This window comes from Salvelinus fontinalis, chromosome 6, assembly GCF_029448725.1.
Source record: "Salvelinus fontinalis isolate EN_2023a chromosome 6, ASM2944872v1, whole genome shotgun sequence".
NCBI lineage: Eukaryota > Metazoa > Chordata > Actinopteri > Salmoniformes > Salmonidae > Salvelinus > Salvelinus fontinalis.
In genome coordinates this window covers 51,180,032-51,200,975 of record NC_074670.1, presented here as the reverse complement: position 1 = coordinate 51,200,975, position 20,944 = coordinate 51,180,032, and the positions used below count along the sequence as shown (strand labels likewise).

General features: G+C 44.9%; 1 protein-coding gene across 6 annotated transcripts; it reads left to right on the top strand.

The window, feature by feature from the left end:
- Positions 1-638: 638 nt before the first annotated feature.
- Positions 639-19,922, top strand: lnx2b (ligand of numb-protein X 2b). 6 transcript variants are annotated; one of them, XM_055926947.1, is made up of 11 exons: positions 639-870; positions 2,274-2,379; positions 7,545-8,143; positions 9,096-9,277; positions 10,247-10,437; positions 12,079-12,516; positions 12,716-12,859; positions 13,769-13,943; positions 16,019-16,256; positions 16,563-16,721; positions 17,136-19,922. In XM_055926947.1, exons 3-11 carry the CDS (start codon positions 7,740-7,742, stop codon positions 17,269-17,271), a joined length of 2,067 nt encoding a protein of 688 aa, XP_055782922.1. In that variant the 5' UTR covers positions 639-870; positions 2,274-2,379; positions 7,545-7,739; the 3' UTR covers positions 17,272-19,922. The 6 variants fall into 6 exon arrangements, with proteins under 6 accessions (XP_055782922.1, XP_055782921.1, XP_055782925.1 ...); XM_055926946.1 differs by lacking the exon at positions 2,274-2,379; XM_055926950.1 differs by lacking the exons at positions 639-870; positions 2,274-2,379 and adding an exon at positions 2,435-2,945.
- The last annotated feature ends 1,022 nt before the right edge of the window (positions 19,923-20,944 follow it).

The following is a 20,944-nucleotide window of genomic DNA, read 5'->3' as shown; positions in this document are numbered from 1 at the left end:
GGCCCTAACAGAGAGGTTTTATGACACAGAGACTTCCCTTCCATCCTGCAGGGGGTATGAAGCTAACACTGTTCATGTGTCAAAAGCCTTTTAACTGGTAGGGTCCCAAAGCAAGTAGTATTACTTCATTGGGCACCATTCAGATGGCTCCTTTGTATTCAATGTGAGTCTTACCAATAAATCAGGGAAGGGAGAAACTGAAGGGAAAACATTGCTTACAAACACTGTATCGTGTGTCACTTTTCTCACCCTCTAATGCCAGGTGAGTTGAGAGAAACTCATCATGTTATTACAATTGAAATGCACATAGTTACAATTTTCTCTAATAAAACTGTTATGCATACAAACTCTAGAGTCTTTAAGCATCCTCAATTGATAATTAATCCTCAATGCATCCTTAATTGATCATTACATTGTAGGCTACTAGCAGAAAAATGGTATTCACTTTTAATTGAACATGAAATGGTCATCACTTTTAATTGAACATGACGTGATTATTTTGCTAAGTATAATCGAAGCTTTCCCAAAATGTGTTTATTACTTCATAGGCTACAGTATAGGCTGCTACCAGGTAAAAACTGAAAGTGAAGAAGGGACTGCCCATTGTAAAATATCGTGAAATGCAGATGACGACACATACAGGCAAGGTGTTCAATAATTAAGGATGAAAGAATACCTATGCAGTGAGTCACTCACGTGGGGTGTTGGAAAGTAACCTGCCTAATTTAAATATCACCTGCATGGACTTCCTGTAGAGACGTCAGATCCGAGGACACTTGTTTTGTTGTTCGAAATTAGGAATATTACCTGTACTTCTAACAACTGAGTCGGCGCCCTCGGAAGAATGAGCTGAATTATTCACCCAGACATGTAACGTATACGATTATATTAATCGTTTCTCGATACTATAGGCTACTTTAGTCATAGCACGAGTTCACAGCTGTGTTTGTTTTATTATTCCGGGAAAAGCCCTTCATAAATTGTAGAAGACGAGTTTCGGTCTCGGCTATCTCTATGGTCTCGTACGTTCTCGTACGTTCTATTCTCTCATCGAACATGACGGTGTTAAACTTTTTAAATGTATTCTCACACATTTTATACAGCCCACCATTAACATAAGTGTATGAATATATAGCCTAGTCTAACACATTCCAACAAATGTAAAGGTAGTCTAACATATCTCAGGCTGTGTTGTTGAAGGTGAGAACTTAATGTGGTCAAGAAGTTTGTTTTTAGAGTGCGGAATGCTCAGCATTATTTTCCAGTGACGTGAGTAAAAAAGGTAATATGCCATAAAATGTATAGGAGGAGTGACACTTAATTGATTTACCACGCATGTGTGCAATGCAAATTTGAATGAAGGGGGAAGTTTGCTCGGTTGTTAACCTTGTCATCGGTTGTTAACCTTGTCATCGGTTGTTAACCTTGTCATCAGCTGTCAGTGGGGACATTGGATTATTTATGTTTTCTGACCAAGGGATAGACCAGCCCTTAACGATGACCTCTCTTCTACAGTAACACAAAGCCTGTGTGTCAGGCGTGAGAAGTGGGCACTTTCTGGTGAATGACTAGGTTTTATTCTATACTACTAAGGCTATGTCACTGACAGTGAATATTGAAATTATAGAGTATTGCAATGGCGCATCATTTTAATTAAGGCATATTAAAAGAGAGGTAATAGGAGATTTGCTCATACAACCAGTATATGCTCAGTGGTCAGTTTATTAGGTACAGCCATCTAGTACCAGGTCGGCCCCCCCCCCCCCCCCCCCCCTTTGCCTCCAGAACAGCCTGAATTGATCGGGCATGGAAACGTTACTCAATTAGTGTCAAGGGACCAAACGTGTGCACGGAAAACATTCCCCACAACATTACGCCACCAGCATGTACTGTTGACACCAGGCAGGATGGGGTCATGGACTCATGCTGCTTATGCCAAATCCTGGCTCTGCCATCAGCATGACGTAACAGGAACCGGGATTCGTCAGACCAGGCAACGTTTTTCCACTCCTCAATTGTCCAGTGTTGGGGATTGCGTGCCCAATGGAGCTGCTTCTTCTTGTTTTTAGCTGATCGGAGTGGAACGGGGTCTGGTCGTCTGCTGCAATAGCCCTTCCGTGACACGGGCCGACAAGTTGTGCGTTCCGAGATGCTGTTCTGCACACCACTGTTGTACTGCGCCGTTATTTGCCTGTTTGTGGCCCGCCTGTTAGCTTGCACGATTCTTGCTATTCTCTTTCGACCTGCCATCAACAAGCTGTTTTCGCCCACAGGACTGTCGCTGACTGGACGTTTTGTGTTTGTCGCACCAGGAGCCCGGCCGTTTCTGAAATACTGGAACAGGCGCGCTTAGTACCGACGATCACACCACGCTCAAAGGTCACTAATTTTGCCCACTCTTAACATTCAATCGAACAGTAACTGAATGACTCAATGCCTGTCTGCCTGCTTTATATAGCAAGCCACAGCCATGTGACTCACTGTCTGTAGGAACGAACCATTTTCGTGAACAGGGTGGTGTACCTAATAAAATGTGTATATTATATATTGCTTGGGATGTGCATGTCAAGTTCAGACAGTCCTATTTGATCTTGAGGTGGTAGTGGCTATTGGCTAATGACTGTTATTGTTTGTTGTGAGCTCCTCTCCATTGGAAACTAGTGTCATGTTCCTAATAGCTTAAATCAAGAGGTTGTTTATGTCAAATCATCCATCATCTTCACGTCTTTATAAAACCAGACGTAGGCTATAGGGGGTAATTGGTTTGGAAGAGGTACGTTCCTTTTGAATAATGGATGATAATTCATGCATTTCTTTTTCATTCACTCTATTGAATAGCAGACGTAAGGAGCTTTATGTGACCAATGACCAAGGAGGCCATATCTCTATTCATGGATGGATATTCCTGGTCTGAAGTTGATGTCTCGTTTCTGGAACCCAGTGTGGTGTGTACCTTTCAGTCAGTGCTCTGCTGGTGAACAGTGGGAGGTTTACAGCCTGTAACTTTTTAACCTGGATGGTGTTCTGTAGTGGAGACTGGCACCAATGGGTACCATGCTCAAGGCTTCAGTGTGGCTAGCAATCATACTGGTGTAGAAAGGGAGTGGGTAGATTATGAAGCAATGTGAACTTTAGGGGGGCAAGTATACAGGGCGTTCCCTGTATTTTCACTTTCAGTCAACCATAACTGACAGTCAAATCAGTCAGGCTTTCCGCACATCCTTTTTTAGCTGTTCTAATCTCATTTCTGTCTGCCTCATGGATTTACCTGCGTTCACTTTTATGAGGGTGTGCGGAAAATGTGACTCACCTCTGCTGTTGTGGAGACAATGGAAGCATTGGTGAGGGGAGGTTATTGTCTGTCATAACCACAGTGACTGAACAGCTGGCAGTCCTGTTTGACTTAAAAGCTCATCTGGCTATGAGTGACTGTTCCGATTATGATTTTTCAACGCCGATACCGATACCGATTTATTGGAGGACCAAAAAAAGCCGATACTGATTATTTGTAATAATGACAATTACAACAATACTGAATGAACACTTATTTTAACTTAATATAATACATCAATAAAATCCATTTAGCCTCAAATAAATAATGAAACATGTTCAATTTGGTTTAAATAATGCAAAAACAAAGTGTTGGAGAAGAAAGTAAAAATACATATGTGCCATGTAAGAAAGCTAACATTATTATAGGACTATTTCTCTCTATACGATTTGTATTTCATATACCTTTGACTATTGGATGTTCTTATAGGCACTTTAGTATTGCCAGTGTAACAGTATAGCTTCCATCCCTCTCCTCGCCACTACCTGGGCTCGAACCAGGAACACATCGACAACAGCCACCCTCGAAGCAGCGTTACCCATGCAGAGCAAGGGGAACAACTACTCCAAGTCTCAGAGCGAGTGATGTTTGAAACGCTATTAGCACGCACCCCGCTAACTAGCTAGCCATTTCACATCGGTTACACCAGCCTAATCTCGGGAGTTGATAGGCTTGAATTCATAAACAGCAGAGCTGCTGGCAAAAACGCACGAAAGTGCTGTTTGTTTGAATGCTTACGAGCCTGCTGGTGCCCACCATTGCTCAGTCAGACTGCTCTATCAAATCATAGACTTCATTATAACATAATAACACACAGAAATAAGAGCCTTAGGTCATTAATATGGTCGAATCCGGAAACTATCATCTCGAAAACAAAACATTTATTCTTTCAGTGAAATACGGAACCGTTCCGTATTTTATCTAACGGGTGGCATCCATCAGTCTAAATATTCCTGTTACATTGCACAACCTTCAATGTTATGTCATAATTACGTAAAATTCTCGCAAATTAGTTCGCAATGAGCCAGGCGGCCCAAACTGTTGCATATACCCTGACTCTGCGTGCAATGAACGCAAGAGAAGTGACACAATTTCACCTGGTTAATATTGCCTGCTAACCTGGATTTCTTTTAGCTAATTATGCAGGTTTAAAAATATATACTTCTGTGTATTGATTTTAAGAAAGGCATTGATGTTTATGGTTAGGTACACGTTGGAGCAACGACAGTCCTTTTCGCGAATGCGCACTGCATCGATTATATGCAACGCAGGACACGCTAGATAAACTAGTAATATCATCAACCATGTGTAGTTATAACTAGTGATTATGATTGATTGTGTTTTATAAAATAAGTTTAATGCTAGCTAGCAACTTACCTTGGCTTCTTACTGCATTCGCTTAACAGGCAGGCTCCTCGTGAGGCAGGTGGTTAGACCGTTGGACTAGTTAACCGTAAGGTTGCAAGATTGAATCCCTGAGCTGACAAGGTAAAAGTCTGTCGTTCTGCCGCTGAACAAGGCAGTTAACCCACCGTTCCTAGGCCGTCATTAAAAATAAGAATGTGTTCTTAACTGACTTGCCTAGTTAAATAAAGGTATAAAAAAATACATTGGCGTCCAAAATTACCGATTTTACGATTGTTATGAAAACTTGAAATCGTCCCTAATTAATCGGCCATTCTGATTAATCGGTCGACCTCTAGTTCCAATGGCACATGGGAGGCTAATCTTAAATGTTGAGCCAAGACATTTTTCCTAGAAAGCTTTGAATGTCACATGATTACACATTGATGTTGAGATATTTCCCCCCCGTTAAGGTCATCTTCAGAGCACGCCTTATACCAGAACTACACATGAACAGTTCAGTACTTAACAACGCAACGTTGCCAATATTACAATGTATAGCACTGCATACCACTGCTGTCAAAGCATGTTTAGCCCGGAAAAACGATTTGACTGAAGACATATACCATTATGAATTTCATCTCAAGCAGTTTCCTCCCTAGTTATTTCCTCCAGGCATTAGAAACCATTGATTTAAAATATAGGATTTAATGTCTTTTAATATGATATTTAACATTGATTAATATGATTTAAACATTGAAGCTCAATGGAACATTTAAATGGGTTATACATGAGAACATGCATTTTAGGAGATGAGTAGTTGAACAGACTTAATAAAGTTATCCTCTGAAAGAAGTACCTTCAGACTTAATAAAGTTATCCCCTGAAAGAAGTACCTTCAGACTTAATAAAGTTATCCTCTGAAAGAAGGTACTTCTTTCAGAGGATAACTATATTAGGTCTGTTCAACTACTCATCTCATCTCGTGGTCCCGTGTGGCTCAGTTGGTAGAGCATGGCGCTTGCAACGCCAGGATTGTGGGTTCGATTCCCACGGGGGGCCAGTACAAAAAAGTATGGATGTATGTACTTGTAAGTCGCTCTGGATAAGAGCGTCTGCTAAATGACTTAAATGTAAATGTTAAATGTCTAAAAGGACACTCATTGAGGGTCCCTGCCTGCCTGGCTTCTCAGCAGCCCATGGCCTCTAACCACCCATGCTACATCCTCAATGAAACTCAAACAACCCTTTCACTCCCTCTCTGTAAGCCACATTCTCTGTCCAGCTCTCTCCTATTAAACATTTATAGACTGTGTGCTTTTTATGCTATGGCAAATATGCATACCAAAGATTAGGAGGAATTGTATTTAGGCTAATCTCTGTTTCGCCCAGGCAAGTCTAAACATGCATGTGTTGATAAGGAGGCATTCCGTCTACTCCAGTCAAGTGGGTGGTGTTTGTTTTGTTTTACACAGAATTCCAATTATGGGACACACTTGTCTTCACCATCCATCTTCTGAAGTAATCTCAGGACAGGTTGAATATTTGTGAAGTCATTGAGTCTGGTTATGTGAATTCCCAAAGAAGTGGGGCAGAACCCTGGTTATGCTTCCTCTGCTTTGCCACAGGATCCATGGCGCTTCTCCATTACAAGACGAAGGATCACTTGAGTAACGAGAAAGGCGGTGAGAGAGTGAGCCGTCCTGTTTGACCTCCGTGTGTGTGTGTGTACACTACAGCCTTGGTGTAATTGCTCAGCCTTGGGTTTGGCCTCGGTGTTTTGCCTGCGCTAGTGCAACATCAGCAGTCTGAGTCCCCCCCTCCCTCCACATCCCCTCCCTCAGTCTAGTCACACCACTCCCCGTCAGTTTGCCACACAGCTGGTGCAGTGCTGGGCACACACACAGAACCTTGGACTGTGTGCCGGGGATGTAGAGCTCTGGTTTCAGTCAGGCTGCAGGCAGCCAGCACAGCTGTTGGGTCTGAGTTTCTTGTTTGCATGCGGTGGCTGCCGACCGGCCGGGGCCCTTGGCAACGCTGATATCAGCTTCTCAGGTAGGTGCAACAAGCTAATGACGAACAAGCTACAGAATCAGTCTGCTCTTTTGCCTTGCTGACCTCTCGACGGGGGTCAGAGAGGAGTGCTGGGACTGGTGAGGGAATGCAGGGAAGCTGGTCTGTGTACATAATGCTGTTGGCTGGGTTTTTATCATGTGACAAAGGGGAACGAGGAAAGGTGGCACGTAAACAGATCAGTATTTGCGTCAGTATTGTTGGTTAGGTACTCCTATTCAGTGTACTTTGAGATATTCACACCACACTCGTATGCTTGTTTGTGCTGCAGTTCGCTGTTTATACAGTACATTTGACAAGAGTGTTGATTGAAGCTTACACATCGGCTGCTTCTTTTGCACATGTGTAGAGTAAGTTTCTAAAAGTGAAGAATGCATTTCTAATCAGCCTCGCCTAAAGACAGGGAATTAGTGGAGAGATTAGAAGCCTCACAGAGGGATAGAGACCTCAGCTGAGGGGGTCATTAGTGATGAGGATTGCATTTCTGCCCAGTTCATTCAGTTTTCATTCTCTCCTAGTACCATGTCTTTGTTCCTTCCCATTAGCACGTTTCTTACTTTTAGTCCTTTCTCGCCTCATTTCATGGGGGTTTACTCCCCCTATTTTAATGAAGCGCACAGTGACATGTAGCCGAAAGGAGAATTCCTTTAGTCCCTCAGGAAACTGTCTGAGAGGAAACAGCTGCTCCAGCCTCCATATTGTTGCCGCTCTGTGTCATTTCCTGTTGAGCCAGTCAATATGAGTAGGAAAAGTCCCAACTCTAACGGCAGACCTCTTTTTGTGCTTCCCTCAACAGAAATCTAGGATGAAGACGTGAGGAGGAGATGACACACGGTGGATCAGGGTTTCAACCTCACCTTCACTTTGGGATGTTTGCCCCCCTTATGAAATAAACTAAGCATATCCTTTCAGGGAGACGAGGGCACAGAGGAAGTAGGACAGTGGAACATTGGAAGTTGGACTTGCTAGCTAGGTACTCCAGCCTCTGGCCATGACGGAGCCAATGGTCCCCAGTAGCAGCAGCAGTGCTGGCCTAACATGGGCAAAGATGTGCAAGGAGTGTGGCCAGCAGCACGAGGGAGGCCAGGAGAACCACCTGTATGAGTACCAGGATGAGGTAGATGACGAGCTGGTGTGCCACATCTGTCTGCAGCCCCTGCTGCAGCCCATGGACACGCCATGTGGTCACACCTACTGCTTCCAGTGCCTCAGCAGCTTCCTGAAGGAGCAGGACTTTTGTCCCGTGGACCGCCAGCAGCTGCAGCTGCACCATTGCCGGCCCTCCAGCCTGCTGGTCAGGAACCTGCTGGACAAGCTGACCGTGCTCTGCCCACACCAAGCTGAGTGCCAGCAGCAGATGCAGCGCTGCGAGCTGCAGCCCCACTTGCACAACAGGTGAATAGGGTTATGGCTGGGGCACCGCGGAGGGGTGATGGGCATGGGCCGGGGAAGAGGGAGTTTGAGATGGGGAAAGGTATTTAGTTAAGAGTTGAGTTTAAACTGTCTGCTTTGCAACCAGAGTAAGTAAGCCAAAATAGTACCTGTCTGTTTACTGTAGTTTATATTTGGCTGGTCTATTTATTTTCCTATGCCTGAATTTAGGAATTCATTTTGAGTTAATGGGTCAAATGTTAACTTAACATGGATTCACACATAACATAAGTCAATCAGGTTTAGAGTCTCCCATGAAAAAGATTTTATTCCATAGTGCCTGGACTCTGAACCTCTCCTCTGTCTCAAATGTCATATCCCTGAGATCTTTGTAATTTGTGGATTAGCCTTCCCTTTGCTCACTTGGCCAGTGTGGTGTGGTGCTTATCGTCTTAGTGGTTAGCGAGCAGCTATGACACAGTCAGTAGTGGGTAAAGGTTATGTTATGATAGCTGGTCATCCTGCAGCCATCCGTGCAAACAGACAGGAGGCAAAGTTCAGACAGCAGGACCAGCAGCAGTAGCTCTCTCTCTGACTTAATCACACTCGACCTGTCCCCCCCTCAGACTCCCTGCAATGCAGTAAAAAAAGGCTCATCTGCATAGCTCTTCTCCTCTTCTCATAGTCTCGCTCTCTGACTCCCTCACCAGTCACTAAAGCCTATTCATTCCCATTTCCTACACCTCTAGCTTTTTAGACTTGTCCTCCTCCTCACTGAAACAAATGAATGAACATTGATCGTACTCCCTTTTTTGCTGGTCACACGGTATCTAAAGAAATGTAGGAGGTGTGTGCTCACTCAGGGTATTTTAGGTTACCTTCACGGACAGTTTTGGATGAATGTTATGAGGTTTAATTAAAAGGAGGCTTGTTGACTTAACTCTGTCACTCTTTCTCCCTCTCCTCCCTCTCTAAGATGTCCTGTTTTCAGAATGCTGAGGGAGGAGGCAGAGAGGAGGAAGAGACCCCCCTGGAATGAGCTAAAGGGGAACAGGGGGGGAGAGTCAGGCGCTGATACCAAACATACCCGTACCGCCACCCGGGACACCCAGCCCGAGCCTGGCCTCATCAACCCTGCCTTCGAAGAGAGCGAGGACGGTAAGATGTCACACGTCACTCACTTCCTGATTTGTCGACAACACACACCAGATAGACGTCACACTAACGTCACTATGTCTGAAGTCTGATTATTGTTGTATGATAATGATAGTCTGTCAGTCTACGTGAATAGCAGTGAGCTCCCACTGGAAGAAAAAAAAATAGGATACTTTCTAAGAATTGACAAATCTATATCAGTGTCAATCGGGGCAATGAATGTTTAAGGATTTTATGAACGCACCCGGGGAAAGGAAGGGAGAGGAAACAGTCTGTCAGCTGTGTTGACTTTAGGGAAAACCCAAAGCCCCTTTGATGTGGCCATCCCTGGCAAGAGAGTTGTCAGACCTGGATAAGACGAGTGCTGATCATTTAGCTGGTGGCTTAGGATTTCAAACACTCCGGCCAAATCCTCGTCTGGACCTTCAGAACGTGTATCAACCAGAGCTATAGGAGGACAAGCTCATTGTAATGGCTGGAATGGAATCAATGGAACGGTATCAAACATATGGAAATAATGTGTTTGACTCCGTTCCATGTATTCCATTCCAGCCATTACAATGATCCTGTCCTCCTATCGCTCCTCCCACCATCCTCCTCTGGTATCAACCTAACCTCTATCTGGTCTAGACTTAGAACCCCTCCAGGGAATTTGTAATCCAGTACTGTGGAACAAAGTCCATCAAAACAAAGTTACCTGGCAACACTGGCGATCATTATCTCAGAAATTATTACCTCATCGTGAGTGATTCTTGGGGAATAGGTTGCCACTTGCCCTACTTGATTCAGAACCCCAGGGGTGTGTGTTGGCATTGCACACACAATGAAAGGCAACCATGGACCATTGATATGTGTTTGAGCATATATGAGTGTGTGTGCCCGTGCATGCGTTTGTCAGGTTGTTTGTCTCTGTTTATGTAAACGTGTACCTCAAATCATCATGCCCTTGTCTGCCCCCTTCTCCCCCCACAGAGACCTCCATGCGGTCCAGCCTGGTGGCCGAGGCCAACGTGGTGGAGATGATTCGGGAGGAGCAGGAGTTGGGCCTGCGTATTGTGGGAGGAAAGGACACGCCCCTGGGAAACATAGTCATCCAGGAGATCATTCGTGACTCACTGGCGGCCCGCGACGGCAGGCTGGCCCCAGGGGACCACATTCTGGAGGTGAGACAGGTTCCTCACTGTAAATAATAGAGGGATAGGTCACCTGAAAAATATGTTCAGGCTGCTCCCCTCCTTCCCATCTTATGTAGCTCTAGTGCCGTAGCCGTATACTTTGAAATGGCTACCTTGACGATGTTAATGGCTGCACTTTGTGAAGATGGTGCTTTATAAGAAGCTTTGATCTATTATTCCACACAAACACCCTATTCCCTTGGGTTCCCATGATCCTCAGTAAATGGGGGGGAATTTGTTGGTGGGGAAGTAGATATTCAGGATGAATGGGTCTCTGGATTCATGGTAACATGTGTGGCAGAGATCTGTTCTCCAAGCAGGCCCATGAAACAGGGTTTTGAAACTCTCACTGTTGAGCTATTGCCATTTCAGGCCGAGCCCCATCTTCTGGAAGGCCAAAGTTCACCTGATTGCAGACAGGCTCTGTCTGGTTTTCTTCAATGTTTTATTTTTCTTGGTCAGAAAGGGATGATTATGACTTATAGTCTAGTGACATTTTGGCTATGGTCCTGGTTGTAAATGGGCCAAAAGGCTAAGGAAGATTACATGCTAGTGGTGAGGGTGTCTCAACACATAAGACCACTCGCTTGATGGTCTGCGTGCTCCGTGTTGCTTGTCCTATGTTGCTCTGCATGTGCTAATTGTCTGTATTGTAATTGTTTTGCCCAGAGACTTTTACTGAAACTTTGATTTAATGTGCACTGTCCCTGTAAAAATCTAAATCAACTCAAATCTGGTTTCCACCCAGAGGGTAGAACTAGGGTACAGAGATGGTATATCTTTTGAAGGGGGTTTCACAAAGATACAGCTTCCTTTCTTCCCAGAAGCCTGCTCCCTCTCTCCCCCTCGGATTTCTCCCCCCCTCGGCTGTCTGGCAGGGGTACATGACAATGCCTGAGCCCATCTCTTCCTCTGGGCTGACCAATCACAAATTTAGAATGAAAACTCATCTCACCCCTACTAGCTGCCTTGGTAGCAGTAATATAACCGCTCACTTTTTGGGGTCCTTTGTGGACAGCTATTGGCTGTAAAGAGAGATGTGTGACAGAGCGGAGATTGCCTTCTTAATTTGTTGAAATTGAATCCCTCGCTTCCCCCTGAGTCGATGTATTGATTTTTAAGAAGGGCTTCTTTCGGATGAGGTTTGTAAAGCTGGAATTGGTCAAAAATGGGTCCAATAATTTCGTACACCTACTCAACCAAAGGTAGATGCAATGCCTCAATACAATGCCTCGAGCAACATGAGTCAAGGTACCTATGGTTTTTGGCTATAAAGATGGAGGCACAGCTCTTAGTATTTTTAAAGTGGTATGTTCTATTCTATTGATTTTCTTATTGTTAAAAATGGTGATGTCAATAGTTTTGAATGACATGAGGCCAACCTGAAACAAGTTTTTCACCATACAATCAATCCCAGTTTAAAAGGAACTAGTTACACCTCTATCCTATTGTTCTACATAATTCTACCATGATCAGCAGAAAGCATTTGAATTTGTCTCTCCATCAGCGCAGGGACCAGTCACTTCGCTCAGCTGTCGATACTCTATGTATATTTCGTAAACCTGCAGTGTTCCAGAGGGATGCTGTATCAGTGGCCGTGTTGCTGACCGTGTGGTGTTGTGTTTCTAGGTGAATGACGTCAGCCTGGCGTCTATCCCACACGGCCGGGCCATCTCTGTGCTGCGGCGGCCATGCCCTAAGCTCAGACTCATCGTCATGCAGGAGAAGGGCTTCAACCCTCGTCACCCGCAACGCCCTGGCCTCGAGCATCACACTCCCTCCTCCACCGTCATGGCCACTGCCTCCACTCCCTCTCACAGTCCCCACGGCACCGCCCACAACCAGGGCACGGTGATCCAGGTGACGCTGGTGAAGAGGGATCGCTCAGAGCCGCTGGGCATCAAGCTGATCCGCAAGTCGGACGAGACGGGGGTCTTCATTTTGGACCTGCTGGCAGGTGGGCTGGCGGCCAAGGACGGGAAACTATGCAACAATGACAAGGTGCTGGCCATCAACGGGCAAGACCTGAGACACGGCACCCCAGAGAACGCAGCACAGATCATACAGGTAGGTCTTCTGTAGTAGACAAGTTACAGCACAGCTATTTCATGGAGACCAAAGCACGAGACATTATGGAAATAGGATTTATTATAATCTCTTACGGAAACATTGACTTTCATGTTAGCAGAGGTTCCCAGGATATATTTGCTGGCTGTGTAATGAATGTGAGGCCTGAACTGTGTGTGTGTGATGTGTGTGTCTGCAGGCCAGTGAGGTGCGGGTGAACTTTGTGGTGATGAGGCAGCCGGACGCCCAGGGGGAGGGGGGCAGTGGGGGAGAGGGGCAGGGCCGAGTGGCTAGGAGGGCTCCAGAACCCCAGTATTTCAGACGCCCCTCCACCTACATGAAGGTAAACAATCTCCTCCCCGGATGTTTAGAACTTTAAAATCACTGTACTAAAAACTGCTGTATGTTGGTGTGTACACACAGGATCCCACAAGCTTCTCATGTTTACATAATGTGATCATGGCACCACGGTCGATCAGTCACACCCCAGCCCTCTGTCACCAGTCCAGGCTTCCTAGCACGTCCACAGAAGCCCTCCTCACTCAGACAGTGGTGAAAGGGGCCTTGGGAGCAGACCGACACCTGTGTCCCTGGTCCGGGGATAAAAGCCCTTCTCTGGGGCCTGCTCACTCCTGATCAAAAGGTCCAGAGTGCTACCTCACCATGTTCTATTTGTTTGTTGCTTTGGGTGGCAGAGGATCATGGTGATGGTTAGCTTTCACCTGCAGAGCCCAGGCTTTAAATGTTGCTGGTGGTGAAGGGTTCCCTGCTGGGGGGAGGAAGAGGGAGGTCTCTCCTCCTCCCCCTCCCTAGCACCCTCTGAAGGTTAACAGACTCCAGAGAGAGAGAGCAACAAGGACGCTGGCAGGAGCTGTGGATGTCGACACGTGCACTCGGGAGCCGAGTGTCGATCCTTGCACATTACCTCTGGGTTTGAGTCCTCAGCTGCATCTGAGATGTTGCTGCTTACATTGGTTTGGACAAGCGGTTTCACGAGGAATCAATTAAGTCAAAAGATCCTTCTCAGTTCTAGGAAATGGAGAGGGGCAGATGATGAGCAGCACACCCCAGAAGGAATGCCGAGTCAGGCATATTGTGCTACTTTTCTTTGACGCCAGTCTATTCTATGATGACCAGAAATAATTATTATGAAGTCGTTTTGATCTTAAGAACAGGAAGCAAATCTAAATAGCCTACTGCATGCTCCTCATCAATGTAAAGCAAATGAAGGGTTCTTCCTGGTGTTTCCCAGGATCCACCAGGGGGCTTCTCCAGTCAGGAGAAGATGGTGAGTCTGAAGAAGGAGCCGAGACTCTCCCTGGGCATCACCATCGCCGGGGGGAGGGACTGCCGCAGCCGCCTGCCCGTCTACATCACCAGTGTCCAGCCTGTTGGCTGCCTGCACCGAGACGGCACTATCAAAAAAGGTGCACTTGGGATATACAGTGCATTCGGAAAGTATTCAGACCCCTTGACTTGTTTCTCATCAATCTACACACAATACCCAATAATGACAAAGCGAAAACAGGTTTTTATAAATGTTTGTAAATGTGTTAAAAAATAAAAACAGAAGTACCTAATTTACAAAAGCATTATGACCCTATGCTATGCTATGAGACTTGAAACTGAGCTCAGGTGCATCGGTGGCAGGTAGCCTAGTGGTTAGAGTCTTGGGCCATTAACCCAGGTTGCTGGATCGAATCCCCAAGCTGACAAGGTAAAAATCTGTCAATCTGCCCCTGAGCGCGGCAGTTAGCCCACTTCCCCGGGTGCCGAAGACGTGGATGTCGATTTTAAGGTAGCCCCTGGCACCTCTCTGATTCAGAGGGGTTGGGTTAAATGCAGCAGACATATTTCAGTTGAATACATTGTTGGACAACTGACTAGGTATTCCCCTTTCCCTTTCCTGTTTCCATTGATCATCCTTGATGTTTCTACAACTTGATTGGAGTCCACCTGTGGTAAATTCAATTGATTGGACATGATTTGGAAAGGCAAACACATGTCTATATAAGGTCCCACAGTTGACAGTGCATGTCAGTCCAAACACCAAGCCATGAGGTCAAAGGAATTGTCTGTGGAGCTCAGAGACAGGATTGTGTCGGCACAGATCTGGGGAAGGGTACCAAAACATTTCTGCAGCATTTAAGGTCCCCAAGAACACAGTGGCCTCCATCATTCTTAAATGGAAGAAGTTTTGAACCACCAAGACTCCTAGAGCTGGCTGCTCGGCCAAACTGAGCAATCGAGGGAGAAGGGTTTTGGTCAGGGAAGTGACCAAGAACCCAATGGTTACTCTGACAGAGCTCCAGAGTTCCTCTGTGGAGATGGTTATCCTTCTGGAAGGTTCTCCCATCTCTGCAGCACTCCAACAATCAGACCCTTTATGGTAGAGTGGCCAAACAGAAGCCACTCCTCAGTAAAAGGCACATGACAGCCCACTTGGAGTTTGTCAAAAGAAACCTAAAGGACTCTCAGACCATGAAAAGCAAGAATCTCTAGTCTGATGAAACCAAGATTGAACTCTTTGGCCTGAATGCCAAGCGTCACGTTTGGAGGAAACCTGGCACCATCCCTATGGTGAAGTATGGTGGTGGCAGCATCTTGCTGTGGGGATGTTTTTCAGTGGCAGGACTGGGAGACTAGTCAGGATCGAGGGAAAGATAAACAGAGCAAAGTACAGAGATCCTTAATAAAAACCTGCTCAAGAGTGCTCAGGACATCAGACTGGGGCGAAGGTTCACCTTGCAACAGGACAACGACCCTAAGCACACAGCCAAGACAACGCAGGAATGGCTTCGGGACATGTCTTTGAATGTTGTTGAGTGGCCCAGCTAGAGTCCGGACTTGAACATCTCTGGAGAGACCTGAAAATAGCTGTGCAGCGACACTCCCCATCCATAGAGCTTGAGAGAATCTGCAGAAAAGAATGGGAGAAACTCCCCAAATACAGGTGTGCCAAGCTTGTAGCATCATACCCAAGACAACTCTAGGCTGTAATTTCTGCCAAAGGAGCTTCAACAAAGTACTGACTAAAGGGTCTGAATACTTATGTAAATGTGATATTTCAGTTTATTTTAAACTTTTTATACATTTGTGAAAATTTCTAGTGTTTTTGCTTTGTCATTATGGGGTATTGTGTATAGTTTGAGGGGGAAAAAAATGTAGTCCATTTTAAACTAAGGCTGTAATGTAAAAATGCGGAAAAAGTCAAGGGGTCTGAATACTTTCTGAATGCACTGTATGCTTTCATATAACCACCAAACCAGTGACCATTATCAGTCATGGTTTTGATAGGACATGACAGTTTTCATTCCATACATTGACTCCACGTAGCATGGCTAATGTTCAGATTTAAATGCTTAAAGGGATAATTCTGTTAGTGAAGGACTAGACAATATGCATACCTCTTGCACATTTAACGGGAAGACCTTTGATGTAAGGCCAGCTTTGCATGCAGAGGATACATTTTCTTGACATGGTTCTGATTTATGTTGCCCAGGGGATGTCTTGCTGAGCATCAACAGCGTGGATCTGACCCAGCTGACTTACAATGAGGCGGTGTCGGTGCTGAAGGCCCAGACGGCCCAGGCCCAGGTGGTCCTCAGGGTCATCCAGACCATCTCAGAAGACCCAGAGGATGAGGGGGAGGCCGCCAAGGAGGCCATGGAGTCTGTGGAAAATCCAAGGGAGGATGTCAACTGGGCCCCGTTGTGGACCCGCTGGCTGGGGCTTTCCAGGTAAGCACATACACTAACCATTGGTTGGAAAATAACTTACCTCAACTTTGTATGACCTCAACTTTGCAGTTCTTCAAATCCAATCTGTGTCATGAGTACAGCTTGTACTCAACACTTCAGTAGTTGGACAATACTAGTAGGCAATATTAGTCTGAACAGTGTAATAATGCTTGGACAGTCTGTTGTGTCGGAAAAGTACCCTATCACTTGTTTCAGGTGGCCATTTTAAACACAGAGGTCTTAATTCTGGGCTTATGAAATCACACGGACACTTTTTGTTTGCGCGTCACTTCCTCTCCTCCTTAGTCACATGCACTGGTGCCGTGACATCGTGTTGCTGAAGACCAATCAGGAGAGCTGGGGCTTCAGCATTGTGGGCGGCTTCGAGGAGACTCGCGGACAACAGCCGTTCTTCATCAAGACCATCGTGCCTGGTACACCTGTCTACCTCGACGGACGCCTCAAGTGAGTTGCTTCACACGGCCAGTGCTAGTTTCTTATAATAAACCTCAGTGAGAAAACACATGTCGTTACTATCTGGGTGGGTGAAGGAGTGTAGGAGCAGTGAGAAGGAAGTTATGTTTTGGTAAGCCTGCCCTGTTCTTTGATAAGGCATGTACTCCCTTTTGTGAGGGGTTTCCTCCCCAAGGACAGGATTGAACAGAAATACCTGGTTTCACCATTTTAATTCAACTGAGAGCAGAGATGGAGCCAGCCTGGTATCCAGTGCTCATTTAGATGTGATTCTCCTGTAGAAGTCCATCATAGTTAGACCTTAATGCACAGCTGTTAGGAGACTGATTATGGTTGCGGCTAGGTCATTGTGTTGCCCATCTCTGTGCCCCATGTTTACTGACTGTCCCTCTGTGTTGTCTCTAGGTGTGGTGATGAGATTGTTGCTGTGAACGGAGCCACCACGGTGGGCATGAACAACTCGTCCCTCATCCCCATGCTCAAGCTGCAGAAGAATAAAGTCACACTGACTGTGGTGTCCTGGCCGGGGAGCCTGGTGTAGACACGCATGCATACGCACATGAAGATACACACACACACACACATACACAGACGCACACCCTGCCTTCCTCAGCTCCTGTCGCCACTGAGCCTCTTGTCTCTGCACACACCACCCTAGAATCTCATTGGTGACATTCTTGGAAAGATGGTTACTTCTCCGATTGATTGTTAATTTCACTAGGTAATCTCTTCTGATGTGGATTGTAATCTAGTTTAATTTGCGCATTGCCCTAGCTGACTAGTGTGACTGAATTTCACATTTTAGTTGTTTCTCTGCTTTGGTTGTTACTCAAAAGGGCAGTTGATTTTCTGGCTGAAGAAATCGGGCTTATCAGGGTGAAGGATGAATTGACCATCAAATTGGAATCCTTAATGGTGGAAACAGCCACATATATTTATATATATATCACACTCACTCACCGGCCAGTTTATTAGGTACACCCCGTTCACAAATTGACCCCTCCTACAGACAGTGAGTCATGTAGCTGTGGTGTGCTATATAAAGCAGGCAAACAGGTTTTGAGGCATTCAGTTACTGTTCGATTGAACGTTAGAATGGGCAAAAATAGTATGATCGTTGGTGCCAGGTACGCCAGATCCAGTATCTCAGAAACGGCCGCCCTCCTGGGCTTTTCACGCACGACAATGTCTAGGGTTTACCAAGAATGGAGCGCCAAACAAAAAACATCCAATCAGCGGCAGTCCTGTGGGAGAAAACAGCTCGTTGATGAGAGGTCGAAGGATAATGGCAAGAATCGTGCAAGCTAACAGGCGGGCCACAAACAGACAAAAATAATGGTGCAGAACAGCATCTGGGAATGCACAACTCGTCTATCCACAGACTCCAACATGACCGCGAGTTCGGTTTACTTGAGTGGCCTGCGCAGTCCCCAGACCTCAACTCAATAGATCATCTTTGGGATTAGATGGAACGGCCTGTTCGCAGCATGCATGTACCGCTGTCCAATCTGCAGCAACTGCATGATGCCATCACGTCAGCATGTACCAACATCCCTGTGGAATTTTTCCAACACCTGGTAGAATACCCAAATAATTCAGGCTGTTCTGGAGGCAAAGGGGGGTCTGACCTGGTACTAGATGGGTGTACCTAATATACACTGAGGTCGGTTTATCTGCGATATTACAACAAAGAGGTTTCTGAAAACAACGAACACTATTCTTTCCCCCTGGTACATCATTAGACGCTCGATAGAATCGCACAATATGTATGTACTGCAATATTTTTTTACATGCTGTGCGACATGCCTCAGTTTGGCAACAAAAACAATAACAGCGGTGGTACTGCTACTGCGGATTCCATCTTTAAGTGTAAACTGGAAGGATCTTTACTGTTTTGGAATTGTTTTTACCCTGTCTTGAACGCTTTAAACATTTGATTTTAGCAGGATTTGCTTACTTGTTCACAAACCCATTTGTTTTTTTCCCTCCCATATTTGTTAATGGTGATTTGAATTATTCGATGCTGCGATATATTTGTAGATTTCAAATTCCATGGTGGGAATGGCTATGAAACATATCCTCATAATTCCACAGTTAATTAAGATGTATTTAATATACCTAATCAATTAGGAAAGGGTGACAGTTGACTAAGTCACATGTACCCATCCTCTCCAACACCTTCTGCCTTTTTATTTTTGTACATTTAGATTTTAACAGATACTGTGTTTTATCCATATATATAACATCCTTGTATAGTGGCTTCTGGTTTTTATGAATGACTTATTTCCTATACAACTGCACTGTAAAAATCTCTTACATTCAGGATGAGGCAATGCACAAAAATGTATTTAATTAATGTGGGTGCCTTGTACATGTTGAAGGACAAAAAAGTTCAAACACTTGCCTTAATTGCCACAACCAAAAATGATCTTGTTTTTTTCTTAAAGCTCCCACCTCATTTTCATACCAATGATAAAGTGGAGGGATGATATGTTCATTGTTATTTAGTTCAAATGTTCACAGGAAGAGCCAGGAGGAGATCAAAGCTGCTGGCCTTAGTTGGAGCTTTAGATTGACTTCCACTGTTCTTTTCAAGGTGTCATAAAACACTACAGGCCTTTCATTAAACCCTGTGAATGTGATGGAAGCCCTCAGTATAGTTTAATATTTGAGAAATGTAGGCATTTTATCCTGTGTAATGGATCATCCCTGGGTTTCATAATGTTCTAAAACCTCAAATAATATCTGTCTTTTGTATTTTATACATAATATTTACAAAGCACTGAAAGCTTCTCAGATTGTATTGAATGGCTTTTAAAGTCCAACACTTAAACAAGTATATTCCTCCATGGCTGTTGTCCAGAGGCTCTGGGGCCTAGTGCCTCTCAATGGGCCTGGCTTTACTTTTAGTACCCTGGCCTCTGGCTGTCCTGTGGCTGTGGGGGTATCAGTCATCTGGAGGGGGAAGTGGGCCAGGCGTGTCGCCACGAGAGCTTTAGGAGGAATGTAAATCAGGACGGTGGAGTCGCAGAGTAAGCAGCAGAGAACTCAAGGACGGCTTCAAATCATCCCTGGTTTTCCAGCAAGGGTCACGGCCTCGATTTCAGCTCAGTGAAACATATAAGGGATGAAATGGTTGGTTAGAAACAGTTATGTTAGTATCTATATTGATCAATAAAAAGCTTATACATACCTCGTTTCTTATCATTACTGCAACCTAATGAAAACATAAGCAGGAGTTATGGGTGGTTGCTGGCACCTGCAGAGGATGTTGAGAAACAGCTGTTGTGTAGGCATACTTAGACACCAGCAGAAACAGTTAGTCCCTTAGCTTTCAATCAATGAATACCTAAAATGCAAGCATTTCAGTTTAAATGAGACCAACATTCTTGGTTAGATGATGTCACTGGACCATAGCAAAATCAATCCCTCTCTTTCCCCACAAGTAATGTGATACATTTGTTACATAATGTGATTGCAAGTACAAGAAATTAACTTCAACACTCAATGTGTGATACTTTAAAAGCATTTTAATTGTGTTTGTGGATGAATGTTGGACCACACTTCTTCGTCTCATACTGGGATAAGGAAAATTGGAAATATATAATAAGGGTCTGGTTTTATTCAAAAAGACAATTTAGCTGAGATGTGACAGAGATTGAACCAAGAGCTGAATTACATTAACCCAAAATGGTTAGACCTGCTTGTACACTACACACTCATAGTTCATCTCTCATGGTGTGTCAGTCTGCCCTCTGGAGGACACGGAAGGAAAGGCCCATTCACCCATCTCCACCTCTCCGCATTGTCACTTACTGTCTAAACTCCCCTCAATTGATTGTGTATGACCTTTGACATTAATATTAGGATTTTGAAAAGGATACTACAATTTACACAACCCAAAGTGGTACTCCATTAGATTGGAGGGGTGCTTAATACAGTACTGGTAGAAAAGTAAAGTAAGCCAACCTCACTTGATCCTGTAGACCAGGGGTATTAAACTCTTACCCTGTGAGGTCCGAAGCCTGCTGGTTCTGTTCTATCTGATAATTAATTGCACTCACCTGGTTTCCCAGGTCTAAATCAGTCCCTGATTAGAGGAACAATTAAATAAATGCAGTGGTTCTGGCTTTGAGGTCCAGAGTTGAGCACTCTAGACCTGATTTCTTCATCCCAACTTCAACAGGACAATGTGAACAATAAATCCAAGAACA

Excerpts from the sequence above, each read along its gene's own strand:
- lnx2b (XM_055926946.1), top strand. The coding sequence starts at position 7,740 with ATGACGGAGCCAATGGTCCCCAGTAGCAGCAGCAGTGCTGGCCTAACA. Across the intron at positions 13,944-16,018 it reads AGACGGCACTATCAAAAAAG|GGGATGTCTTGCTGAGCATC; the intron begins GTGCACTTGGGA and ends TATGTTGCCCAG. Across the intron at positions 16,257-16,562 it reads CGCTGGCTGGGGCTTTCCAG|TCACATGCACTGGTGCCGTG; the intron begins GTAAGCACATAC and ends TCTCCTCCTTAG.